This window comes from Neoarius graeffei, chromosome 10, assembly GCF_027579695.1.
Source record: "Neoarius graeffei isolate fNeoGra1 chromosome 10, fNeoGra1.pri, whole genome shotgun sequence".
Lineage (NCBI taxonomy): Eukaryota > Metazoa > Chordata > Actinopteri > Siluriformes > Ariidae > Neoarius > Neoarius graeffei.
Window position 1 is genome coordinate 37,140,104 of NC_083578.1, and position 13,595 is coordinate 37,153,698.

Below are 13,595 nucleotides of genomic sequence, written 5' to 3' on the forward strand. Positions count from 1 at the left end.
CAAAGACTTCTGAATGACAGTGACATCACATGGAGCAATGTAAACACAGCACACCATGCAGTGACCATGCAAGCATGGTGCGTGTGCACACAAGATGAACATTCACACAGTATCAACCCCTGCATTTTCTTATGTGGAGCATGTGGTTTTTTTATTTGGGGTGGGTTTTTTTTGGTCGCCAAACTGGTTTTGGAGCAGTGAAGGCAATGATCACAGGTTATCGTTGATCACAGGTTATCAATGATCACAGGCAGTGATCACAGGTTTCTCACAAACAGACCCCAGGCTGTCAGAGTCGGTACAAGAACATCCAGCACCAAGACAGTGAGCACAGGGACTCCCCAAGGCTGTGTGCTCAGTCCACTCCTGTACACCCTTTTCACCTACGACTGCACCCCCACCCAGAGCAACACTTCCATCATCAAGTTCGCTGACGACACCACTGTCATTGGGCTGATCACCGGCCGAGATGAGCGCGCCTACAGGGAGGAGGTGGCTCAGCTGGTCTCCTGGTGCCAGGAAAATAACCTCTCCTTGAATGCTGAGAAGACCAAGGAGATGATTATTGACCCGAGGAAGAGGAGGAGAGACCAGCATGCCTCGCTGCACATCAACGGGACACAGGTGGAGAGGGTGAAAACATTTAAATTCCTCGGAACTCACATCAGTGAGGATCTCACCTGGTCACACAACACACAGCAGACCATCAAGAAGGCTCAACAGAGACTCCTCTTCCTGAGGAAGCTGAGGAAATTTGGACTGTCCACCAAACTCCTCAGCAACTTCTACAAGTGCACAGTGGAGAGCGTCCTGACAAATTCCATCACTGTGTGGTACGGTAACTGCACAACTCAGGACAGAAAGGCTCTCCAGCGTGTCATTAAAATGGCACAGTTCATCTGTGGAGCTGTCCTCCCCCCACTACAGGACATTTACAACACCCAGGTCCGTAGGTCGCGTTAACCGATAATTGTCCGTCATTGACGGATTTTTTTTTTTTAGCTATGACGGAAAAATCTGAAGGCCGTCGGTCATTTTGACGGATGTTTACCGTTACCATTACCAATAACAATAATAGCCTAATAACAACAATAATAAAACATAATGAAACGCACAATTGAAATGATTGGCAAGTTGTGGCAGAGTTTTCTTACATACAGTATACATAGTCTTCACTGCCGTCACTTTCAATCTGAGCCGACGTTGCGGCAGTCTTGATGTTCAGTGCATAGGCTACTCATGTATACATTGTAGCCACTGCGCAAGGCTGTTCCCCCCCATCGCGCTCCTGACCGCGCTCTGACTTTTCTAACCACTAGCACAGTGAGATGTATTAATGTTTCCCTTCTCTGCAGAAGACACGCCATTTTTGCTATAAAAAAAAAGATGCATTGGGTTGTGTCGTTTCCCTGCCTGTACGTCTTAATGCAATAGCGCTCATTTAGGCTAGTTGTTTTCTTGTTTTTAAAATGAAACAAATGCCGATTTATTGTATTCTTCCCCAGCAAACTTAGGAACATCACTGCTCGAATATCTGCTAAACTATCATTTTAATGAGAGCACGGGTAGACAAACTAACATTTAAACATAACTTCGTTTTATTTAAGACCTTCCGTGTCAGGTTCCAGGCTCCGCCGAGCCGAGACGCGGGGTGCAGCTGCACCATTAGTGCAGAAAGACCGCATGCTGCAGGATTTCCTCCCTATGAAGAGAGTACTAGCAGGGTCGGGAAATCCAACTTTCCAGAGGCTCTTGCCGGCTTCTGATCACTTCCCTGGGAGAAATGTTTCCCGACTTCAGAACTTTGGCTGAAGTGGCGCTGGTTATTCCAGTCTCCAGTGTCGCAGCAGAGCGCGGGTTCAGCCTTCAGAATAAAATTAAAACGTCAATGAGAAGTCGTCTGTCCGAGGCAAAGACGCAAAATTTAATGACAATTGCCTCGGCAGCAGTCTCCATTGACGACTTTGATTATGCACAAGCGAGCTCCCAATTTAAATCCATGCGGGCCAGAAGGAAGGTTTGAGCTCACGCAAACAGGTCAAATTAGATTGTCACTTAAATCGTTGTAGTGGACTGTTCATATTTTAACTGCAATTGTCTTGCTACATTGTAAAATAACATTGTTCATATGCCCGTTAAGGCACAACAGCCGCAATTTTTTTTAGTGAAGGGAAAATGGGTTCACAAGTGACCGAACGTCAGAATCTCTGTTCATCTTTTTGCATCATAAATAAATGATTAAATAATACAAGCTTGTTCTGTGAATTAATTTTTAAATGAAAATGAGTCCATGAAAACACAAGTTATTAAATATATAGCATTTATAGCCTATATACATTGTCATTTAAAAGTTAAAATAAAATGACAGATAATAATGGACAATGACGGAATTTTTACGACCCTGTCCGTCAAAATGACGGACAATGAAAAAGTCTAACGCAACCACTGCCTGGGTCACAAAAGGGCACAGAGCATCATCAGGGACCAAACACACCCACAACAAACTATTCATGCTCCTACCATCTGGCAGATGCTACAGGAGTGTGAAAGCAAGGACTACTAGACTGACACAGTTTTTACCCCCAGGCCATCAGGCTTTTGAACCAAGGGTTATAATCACCATCTACCTCTATATTTCCATCAGGCTTTTGAATCAGGGATTGTAATTACCATCTACCTCTATATTTCCATCAGGCTTTGAGCCACAGATTATATTAGCAATTTTGCACAAGACATTGCACAGTATATCTACCTCTGTTTGCACATTGTTTGCCTCTCCCTTTTTTTTTAATGTTATCTTCATTTTCACTCTACCTTTATATTTTGCATTCCATATGCACTTTATATTTCATATTTTATATATATTTTATTTTGGTAAGCGTAGTTTGGTCGGGCAGTTGCAAAATAAGAATTTCATTACTCAATAATAAACCGCTGTGTCTGTTATTGTGTATATGACAAAAAATCTTGAATCGTTGAAACAAATTAACTGAAAATTCTTTTTACTTGCCTAGCTGTGAAATGGCCAGTGGTCAAGCAAGGCACAAACAGAATGGCGGAGGCAAAGACGAAAGGCAGAGACCAAATACACAAGTCAAAACCAAGAAGGCAATACACAGATACAAGGCTTGGTAACCTGAGACACTGGGTACAGCACACATATTTGGCCAAGTCTGTCTGTTTAGAGAGTCCTTAGCACATGTTGTGAGTGCTTGGGCATGGTTATTTATTTATTTATTTGTGGAAGACTCCCACTTCTGAAGGTCTGGCAGAGCTTTTTAAAGTGAATTTAATGTCCCTAAACCATGCTTTTTTTTCCTTGTCCAAAGCAACAATGATTATCTTGATTGACTGACTATATGTTTTCAAACCATAGCTGATCCAAAAGGTCATTAAATTAATGGAAAATCAATAAGGTCAGCTGATTTTTACGGAACCTGCCGAGACTGAACTGGAAGTCACGCACCCCTTTGGGATAGTCACGTGTAACAATCCAGGTATCAATTTTTTTTTGTGTGCGCAGCAGTGGTTAGATCAGTCTCGATATGGAATCATGTTTTGGAGAGAATTCTGATAGTGATGGGGATTCTTATGTGTCGGATGAAGGGGCAGAAGATTATCAAGGCTGTTCCGGAGTAAATGGTTATCTTTTCGAGACTTCAAGACGAGAAACTGCCAGTGCACTCATTTCACGACAGTCCCACTCATCGCCGATAACACCGCTAGCCAGCCAGAATTGGAAACACAGATTGGTTTCTGGATTTTTATTCTAAGCTGGCCACTGCAAAATATAGGTTGTTTAAAAAAAAATTTGATATTTGAGCTGTAAATATCCCAGAAACTACATGGTCTAGGCAAATGAAACTGAACAGGCTTAATGTTGAGCAACATAAAATTTATTGCTCAAATTTTGAATGAGAAATTTAAAGGTATGTGGATTCCATGAACAATTTCACAAATTTTCAATATGCACGCCACCTGAGATACACAGACAGCCTTCCTCTTTGAACTTTTTGTGCCATGTCCAAATCTGCATTGCAGTTGGTGCATTTTGGAGAATTCTCTCATAAATGCATGCTGCACAGTCTTGTTCGACTGTGTTCGAGCATACTTGAACACACAAAATGCTTTATCTTTTCCAGTGAATGACATTTCTATACCTAAAAAGATAAAAACAAACATTTAAATATAACTTTGACCTGTTTTCACACATGCTGTTAATTTGAGGTCAGTTGAACAAGAATTGGCAAAGTTATTATATTGTGAAATGTTATCGCGTTTTTTGAAACACCCTGTATAGAGAAAATGTTTACATGTACCTCAATAAATGCAGAAATATAATCTTTAAAACGTACACTTCAGCGTAATTACTGAAAGAAAATATGAAATGGGCGATAATGGGGGAATCGACAAACTGTGCAAATGTCAGATCAAATGTCACTTATTAAATTTCTTTTTTGCTCCCATGCGGTCATTCTGGTGGTGATGAACACTTGATGAATCAGATTTATTATTAGTAGGTGACACGAAATCTGCCCGCTTCATTTGCGCAAACTTCACCCACTGTCGCTTTAGATTAGTGTCATTTCTCAGAAATTCATGAACTGAATGTCCTGTTGTATATGGATTTGAACATCCAAACGCAACTCGGTGCTTTCCCATCGTTATTTTTGTAAGATTCCAACAATATCCAATTTCACTAAGTAAACAAGCACAGAGTCCAGTGAACTGAAATGACCCAGATAACCACACGTGACGTCATGCGAGATTAGCCCTGGAGCAAGGCTGCTTTTTTCCGGGATCCAGAAGCCACAATTTATTAATAGTTTTGTGCTTGATATAATAATTTATTATTTTTCCCCTTGCTTTATTAATTCATTTTGGTTGTTACTAATTATGTATTTATTTTAAAGCATTACAATAAGGCATTACATACACTTTAAGGGAGGAAACTCAGCATTTGCTGATGTCTGTGGTTTCCAAACTTCAAGCAGTCCTTGATACAGTATACCAAACATCAGAGCACTATACTTCTCAAAACATGAAATAGCAAACAAGCTAGCAGAGATTTGTACTCGACGCAAACTGTCTTCCTGAAAGCAATATATGTTGAGCAAGAACCAAAACGGCTAGTTTTACTCAGATAATACAGAACTATATAATTGGCTCTTCTCAGTGGAAGAACTCTTGACCTCTGTAAAGAAGTCCAATGATACTGCTGTTGGGCCAGATGAGATTCATTATAAGTTTATAAAACCTCTCCCCCATAGTTTTCTATTTCTTCTTGAAAACTAATGTAGTCTGAACGTCAGGAAACATACCACCCTTCTGGAAAGGAGCAATCATACTTGTACCTAAACAAATACCAGAATGATCCCAACAATTCCCACCCTATAGCTCTGACTCGTTTTCTTTGTAAAACCATAGACATAGTGGTCCATAATTGACTTGTTTGAAACTGACAGCCAAATTAGTAAATTCCATCATTGCTTTAGACAGGGAAGGAATACACTTGAACATCTTGTTAAGTTGGAATCTTATGTAAGTGATGTCTTTATTAAAACAGAACATGTGGTAGCTGTTTTTAATCTAGTAAAATGAGACATTGTAGTATGGTATTGTAAGAAAACATTTCAGCAAACAGAGATCAAAGACTGTATAAAAGACCAGAGCATGCAAAATATCAATTTCAATACTAAAAAGAGTAACAGAAAGGCTGCTTCCCTGAGAAATTGCTGATTTCATGTGTGTATAAATCTGATATGGTAGTACCTCCCCTGCCTTTAAAATGACAATTGGATAAATAATTGGAGAGAAAAGTGGGCAAGTGCCCCCTAAAACTCATTTGGTATACATACTATGTTGCGTTTTCATTATTTCTTCTAGTTTAAAAAATAAATAAAAAGGCTACCACATGTTCTGGTTTTAATAAAGACATTGCTGACATAAGATTCTAGCCTAACATGGTGTTCAAGTGTATTCTTTCCATGTCTAAAGCCATGATGGGATTTGTTAATGTGGTTAAAATCAAATTAAATCAGTCAGATTAAAATGAAAGTTCTCTGTTTTTTCTGCTACCAGAATTTCATACAGAAATGGAGCACCCTGTGTGTTTGGGGTTACATTATTAGAATATGCCATTCACATGGAGTTTCTTCTGTCTAAACTGCAAAATGTGAGACATTGTTCTGGTGTTTTAAGCTGATATTACATTAGGAGTTTTTGGTTATAATATGCCAACTTTGTTTATAAAACTTGGTATTTTTTTTTCTCTCCATCACGTATAAAAGGTGCCATTCAAGTTGTGGTGGCCTCCCGTTCTCTTTGCTGGGGAACTAACATCTCTGCCCACTTGGTCATTGTCATGGACACGCAGTATTACAACGGGAAAATTCACGCGTATGTATCTGACCGTTGAAGTCTGAAAGATCTCAATTTATTTATAAATCTATCATTTATATATCAACTATGAAATTTATGGTTAACTTTTTTTTTTTTGTTGTTGTCTTAGTTATGTGGATTACCCAATCTATGACGTGCTGCAAATGGTGGGAAAGGCCAATCGTCCCCTACAGGATGATGAGGGCTGCTGTGTTATTATGTGCCAGGGCTCTAAGAAGGTATCTCAGAGTTTTCAAGCTATAAACGTTCTTTCCCATTAGTGCCATAATCTTTGCAAACTTTGCCTTTTTCCTCTATATAAGGACTTCTTTAAGAAGTTCCTTTATGAGCCTTTGCCAGTTGAATCTCATTTGGACCACCGTCTTCATGACCACTTCAATGCTGAGATAGTCACCAAGACAGTGGAGAATAAGCAGGATGCCGTAGACTATCTTACCTGGACCTTCCTGTACCGCAGAATGACCCAGAACCCCAACTACTATAATCTTCAAGGTAAGACAGTGCTGTGCTCTCAGGAAGCATAATGGGCAACTTGCCTACAACCCTATTCCAAAAAAAGTTGGGACACTGTCAAATATAACTAAGCACAGAATGTGGTTTGTGAAATCATGGAAACCCTTTTTTTTTAAAAAATAGTCCAAAGACAGCATATCAAGTTGATATAAATTTTTATTTACTTTTTATTTATGTATTGTTACTACTTTCTCATTTTGAAGTTAATGCCAGCAGCATGTTTCAAAAAAGCTGGAACGGGACAACAAAAAAAGTTGTGCAATGCTTAACTGTCTGGAGTCGAGAGCTTTGTCGGCAAAGCTCGACAGGTTTAGAATGAGTAGGTCATGTATTTAGATAAATATCTTCGAGTTTTTCATCATACAAGCATGATGAACATATTGACAACCTTTATACTTTACACTTTCGTATGTGCCCACTGCCAAATATTATAGGTTTTAAATGACCTAAATTAGATGAAATATAAAACTAACTTATTCAGTCACAACAAAATCGGAGCACTGAGCATCCACTTATGCATTCACAAAAGACTATTCACATGGTAATGGTTTGATAATTACTTTCACTCTTTCAGTTTTGATTGGTTTCTCTTTCATGGTGGGAATGCCGACCATAAACAGGATAAAATCCGTCAGACATTCAGGCTATTTGGAGGTAAAACCTGTTTCAAGATGAAACGTGGATTTGACGCACTTGGGATGATTCAGGACAGTGATTTCATTTCATGATTCAGGACTCAATTCAATCTTGAGAACTGATGAAGTGGGCGCCTTTTTTTTTTTTAAACTTCTACTCGATCTAACCAAAGGTCAACTCAAGAAAGTGTAAATATTTCTTCTATTTCTGATGAGTGTCTGATGTGCATATGGTGTAGCGCATGCACAGGAAAAATGACTGAGTAATTTTTCCAGAGTTAAGTATTTTCCTCAAATAGTTAATTTTGCTCTACTTTGAGTTTAGAGAGAATGGGAGCAAAATTATAGTAACTGTGTAACAGAGTTGGTTGTGGCTCTGAACTGAGTAAAATAGTACAAGTTAATTTCAAAACAATGAATAGAGTCAAATACCAAAAAAAAAAGTCAAATACCAGACAAGTGAAGCCGTTGAAAAAAGCAGTTTTAGAACTGTGTTGGAATGTGTGAAAAAGCATTGCCTTATCCATTGTAACTTGACCTGATGGGATTAGGACTTGGCAATGGGAGGGGTAATCACTCTTCATTGAATGGAATGGAAATTTTTACCCTTCTCATTGAATACCCCTCCCACTGCCAACCATTTATCCCAAAATAGTAGGACATAAATTTTTGATGACCAGTTAATTGTCCAAATCAGTGGAGCAGATTTGAAGTTGTTGTGCTTGATATATTCCTAACGTTGAACAGAATTGCCTCAAGTGACCAAAATGGTTCATCGCAATGGGTAAGGTAATGCTTTTTCACACATTCTAACAGTTCAACTACAGTCATGAGATTGATTTTTTATATATATATATATATATATATATATATATATATATATATATATATATATTATACTACACATACACACTACGTAGATATTATTGTAGCTGAACTTGTGCTGAATACAAAAAAGTCAAATGACTTTTGAAAATACTGCTTAGATTTGTTGGAATGGACAAAATCGGAGCATGCTGAAATCATTAGAGTGCCAGAAAATACCCTCAGACCCCAGAGGGTTAAAAAAAACCACTGGGTGGAACATCTCAGAACTAATTAGGTTAATTGGCAACAGGTCAGATACGTGATTTGGACATAAGCGCTTCCCAGAGTGGGCTTCATCACTCTCTGAAAGACTGTGTGGGAAATAGTCCAACAATTTAGTGAAGTCAACTTTGTCAAATATGCTATACATGCTCGACATACAGCACAGATGAAATTTCAGTCCTCTCTGACCCACGGTGCAAACAGGCAATGCAATAAATAAAAATAGAATAATTGAAATAAACAGTATAAACACTCTAGATAGGAACTAGACATAGACTAAACATGTATGTATGTATGTATGTATGTGCAAATACACAGTCAAGGGCACTTGAGGTATAGCAGGTAAACATGAAATAACCAGTATAAACAATAAACTAATAGCTGTTAAGGTGAGGTAGTGTGGAATAGTGCCAATGAGCGAGGTAAAGTGAAATGTGCAGTCCCTGAGTTCAGTGTGTTAATGAACATTGAGAGTATACATGTGTGTGTTGGGGGGGGGACTGTGAGGGTGACATGTTAGATGCTGAAGGGGGGGCAGGGGGGTGTTCGAGCAGAATGTGTGGCAGAGGGGGGAGGAGGGGCAGAACAGGGAGGGAGTTGAGCCTCCTGACTGCCTGGTGAAAGAAACTGGCCTTGAGCCTGCTGGTTTTAGTCCGGAGACTCCGCGGTCTCCTCCCCGACGGCAGCAGACTGAAGAGGCTGTGAGATGGGTGGGTGGGGTCACCTGCAATCCTGATGGCTTTGCGGGTGAGGCGGGAGTTATGAATATCCATTAGAGAATGGAGAGAGACACCAATGATCCTCTCAGCTGCTCTCACGATGCGCTGCAAAGTCTTGCAGCAGGACACAGTGCAGGCACCGTACCACACGGTGATGCAGCTGGTCAGGATGTTCTCGATGGTGCCTCTGTAGAATGTGTACATGATGGGGGCCGGGACTCTTGCTCTCCTCAGTTTGCGGAGGAAGTACAGATGCTGTTGGGATTTTTTGGCCAGTGACGCGGTTTTGTTGCTCCAGGACAGGTCTTCAGAGACGTGCACACCCAGAAACTTGGTGCTGCTCATCCTCTCCACTGCAGCACCGTCGATAGATAGTGGAGCATGCTGGGTGTGCGCGCTCCTGAAATCCACAACAATCTCCTTCGTCTTCTCCACATTCAGGCGGAGATTCTTGTCCTTGCATCACAAGGCCAAGCGGCTCACCTCACTCCTGTAGATTGTCTCATCGCCATTGTGGATAAGACCCACCACAGTCGTGTCATCTGCAAACTTAATGAGATTGGAGCTGGATATTGGTGTGCAGTCGTGAGTCAGCAGACTGAAGAGGAGGGGGCTCAGCACACATCCTTGGGGGGGCCCCCCGTGTTCAATATGATGGTGCTGGAGGAGTTGCTGCCGACCCGTACAGCCTGTGGTCTCCCCGTCAGGAAGTCCAGCAGCCAGTTGCACAGGGAGGTGTTGAGTCCCAGCTGGTCCAGTTTATGAATGAGCTGCTGAGGACTGATTGTGTTGAATGCTGAGCTAAAGTCTATGAACAGCATTCTGACATGTGAGTCTTTTGTCTCCAGGTGGGTGAGAGCTGAGTGGAGGGCAGTGGAAATGGCATCATCGGTCGAACGGTTGGACTGATATGCAAACTGGAAAGGGTCCAGGGTGGGGGGGGAGAGCAGACTTGATATGCCGCATGACTAGCCGCTCGAAGCACTTCATGAGGATGAGAGTGAGTGCGACAGGGCGGTAGTCATTGAAGCAGGAGGGAGACTGCTTCTTCGGGACCAGGATGATGGTGGTGGCTTTGAGGCACATGGGGACAACAGCCTGGCTCAACGAGATGTTGATGTCTGTAAAGACATCTTTAAGCTCCTCGGCACAGTCTCTCAGGACACGACCAGGAATGTTATCAGGACCCGGGGCTTTTCGTGCATTTGTCATCCTGAGAGCTCTCCTCACGCAGTCTGGGGACAGCGTCAACACCTGGTCGCCGGGAGGTGGTGGGGTCTTCTGTGCCGTGGTGCTGTTGTCTGCCTCAAAGCGAGTGAAGTCGTTCAACTGATTCAGCAGAGACATGGAATTGTCACAGGTCTGCGGCGAGCGCTTGTAGTCTGTGATGGTCTGAATCCCCCGCCACAGGTTCCTGGTGTCTCTGCTGTCGTTGAAATAGTCAGCAATGTACTTGGAATATTGTCTCTTGGCCACCCTTATGCCTCGTGACAGGTTGGCCCTAGCTGTCCTCAGGTCCACCTCGTCCCCAGCTCTGAAGGCGGCGTTCCGAGCCCACAGGAGCCTGTGGACTTCCCCTGTCAGCCATGGCTTCTGATTAAGAATAGCATCTAAAATTGCAAAGAATTTGGAGGTCCCATCATCCATGGTAAATAATATCATTAAAAGATTGAGACTCTGGATAAATCTCTGGATTCAAGGGACAAGGCCAAAAACCAATATTGGATACCCGTGACCATTGGGGCCTCAGGCAGCACTACTGATTATGGCTTCTAGCTCATGAAAATGAGATCCTGTATCTCAAATTATTAGAATATTTCCTAAGATCAATCAAAAAAGGATTTACAAGACAGAAATGTCCAACTTCTGAAACATATGTTCATCTGTACATTTCAGTATTTGATTGGGACTCCTTTTCCACAACTTACTGCATCAGTGCAGCATGGCATGGAGGTGATCAGCCTGTGGTGCTGCCAATGTGTTATTTGAAGCCCAGGTTGTTTTGATGGCGGTCTTCAGCTTTTCTGTATTTTTGGGTTGGGTGTTTCTCATCTTTCTCTTGACAGTACCCCATAGATTCTCTATGGGGTTCAGGTTAGGTGAGTTAGCAGGCCAATTAAGCATAGTAATATCATGGTCAGCAGACCATCTGGTCATAGTTTTGGCATTGTGAGCAGGTGTCAAGTCCTGCTGGAAAAGGACATTGGCATCTCCATAAATCTTTTCAGCAGATGGAAGCATGGAGTGTTCAAAAATCTCCTGGTAGATGGCTGCATTGACTTTGGACTTGATAAAACACAGTGAACCAACACCAGCAGATGACATGGCATCCCAAATCATCAGACTGTGAAAACTTCACACTGGATTTCAAACACTTTGTATTCTGTCTCTCCACTCTTCCTCCAGATTCCAGGATGTTGATTTCCAAATGAAATGCAAAATTGGCTTTCTTCTGAAAAGAGGACTTTAGACCACTGAGCAACAGTCCAATTCTTTCTCTCCTTAGCCTAGGTAAAACACTTCTGACAGTCTCTGGTTCAGGAGTGGCTTGATATTAGGAATGCGACAGTTGTAGACCCTTTCCTCAAGATGTCTGTGCTTGGTGGCTCTTGATATAGACTCCATCTTGTGAAGCTCTCCCAAGTTCTTGAATCAACATTTCTTGACAGTCATCTGAAGGCTGTGGTCATCTCTGTTGCTTGTGCACCTTTTGGAGCCAGCCAGACTTTTCAGCAGTCTTCCTCATGATTGCAGTTGTGTATGTTGAACTAGAATGAGAGATGCATGGTATTTATACTGTTTTTACTCAAACTCAATTAAATATTCTCATATTTTGAGGGTTTTATTTTTTGTGTTGTAGGCCATAATTATCAAAATTAAAATGGAAAAATGCTTGAAAAATTTCCCACTCATCCCTCTTTTTGGGTGATATTTTTTTCCCCCAAGCTTGGGTCCTCTACCAGAGGCCTGGGAGTTTGAGGGTCTTGCACAGTATCTTGGCTGTTCCTAGGACTGTGCTTTTCTGGACAGAGATCTTGGATTTTGTTCCTGGGATCTGTTGGAGCCACTCTCCCAGTTGGGGGTGTCACTGCACCGAAGGCTCCTATCACCATGGGGACCACTGTCTTTATTTTCCACATCTTTTCTAGCTCTTCTTTCAGCTCTTGATGCTTCTTGAGCTTCTCACGTCCTTTTTCCTGATGTTATAGTCACTTGGTATTGCCACATCTATCACCACAGCCTTGTTCTCCCGTTTGTCCACCATGACAATGACTGGTTGGTTAGCCATTACCAGTTTGTCTGTCTGTATCTGGAAGTCCCACAGGACCTTTGCTTAGTCATTTTCAACCACCTTCGGAGGTGTGTCCCACTTTGATGTCAGGACTTCCATTCCATACTCGGCACAGATGTTTCTGTACACTGTGCTAGCCACTTGGTTATGGTCAAGTCAACTTTGTCAAATATGCTATACATGCTCGACATACAGCACAGATGAAATTTCAGTCCTCTCTGATCCACGGTGCAAACAGGCAATGCAATAAATAAAAATGGAATAATTGAAAAAACAAACAATATAAACAGTATAAACACTCTAGATAAGAACTAGACATAGACTAAACACTCAAACAATATAAACAGTAAAAACACTCTAGATCTGGTGTTTCATGTACGCTTTTCCTGCTAGCATCTAACACCCTGCTGTTATGTGCTGGATTATCTAGAGGGCATCTTTGCACAGTCTGCATCTGGGGTCCTTCCTCGTGTGGTACACCCCAGCCTCTATCAAGCTTGTGCTTGGAGCCTGTTCTTGTTCAGCTATGATTAGTGCCCCTGTGCTGTCTTCCAGTCCAGCTTTATCCAGCCACTGGTAGGATTTTTCAATATCAATCACTTCTGTCTGCCGGTGGTACATCTCGTGCAGTGGTTTCTTTCCATGATTGTTCCTCTTGCACTTCTTTCTTGGGTTTCTGCTGCCTGAGGTATTCACTAAGCACTTCATTCAGGGCCATCTCCCTGATGTACTTGTGGATTTTTGTTGTTTCATCCTGGATAGTGGCTCTGATGCTCACTAGTTTTCGGCCTCCTTTATTCCTCTTAGCATACAGCCTCAGGATGCTGGACTTGGGGTGAAACCTTCCATGCATTGTCAGGAGTTTTCTTGTCTTGATGTCAGTGGTCCCTGTCTCCTCCACTGGCCAGCTGCTTATGCTAGTAGGGTATCTGATGATGGGCAGGG

The 13,595-nt window shown here is 41.8% G+C and overlaps 1 protein-coding gene across 1 annotated transcript in view; it reads left to right on the top strand.

Annotated features, from left to right (window-relative positions):
* The window catches only part of snrnp200 (small nuclear ribonucleoprotein 200 (U5)), a 153,248-nt gene that overhangs the window by 113,770 nt on the left and 25,883 nt on the right, over window positions 1-13,595 (top strand). Inside the window, exons 35-37 of the mRNA XM_060931753.1 lie at window positions 6,291-6,399; window positions 6,512-6,620; window positions 6,705-6,894. Of these exons, the coding sequence (XP_060787736.1) occupies window positions 6,291-6,399; window positions 6,512-6,620; window positions 6,705-6,894 (408 nt within the window). The remainder of the gene's footprint in view (window positions 1-6,290; window positions 6,400-6,511; window positions 6,621-6,704; window positions 6,895-13,595) is intronic.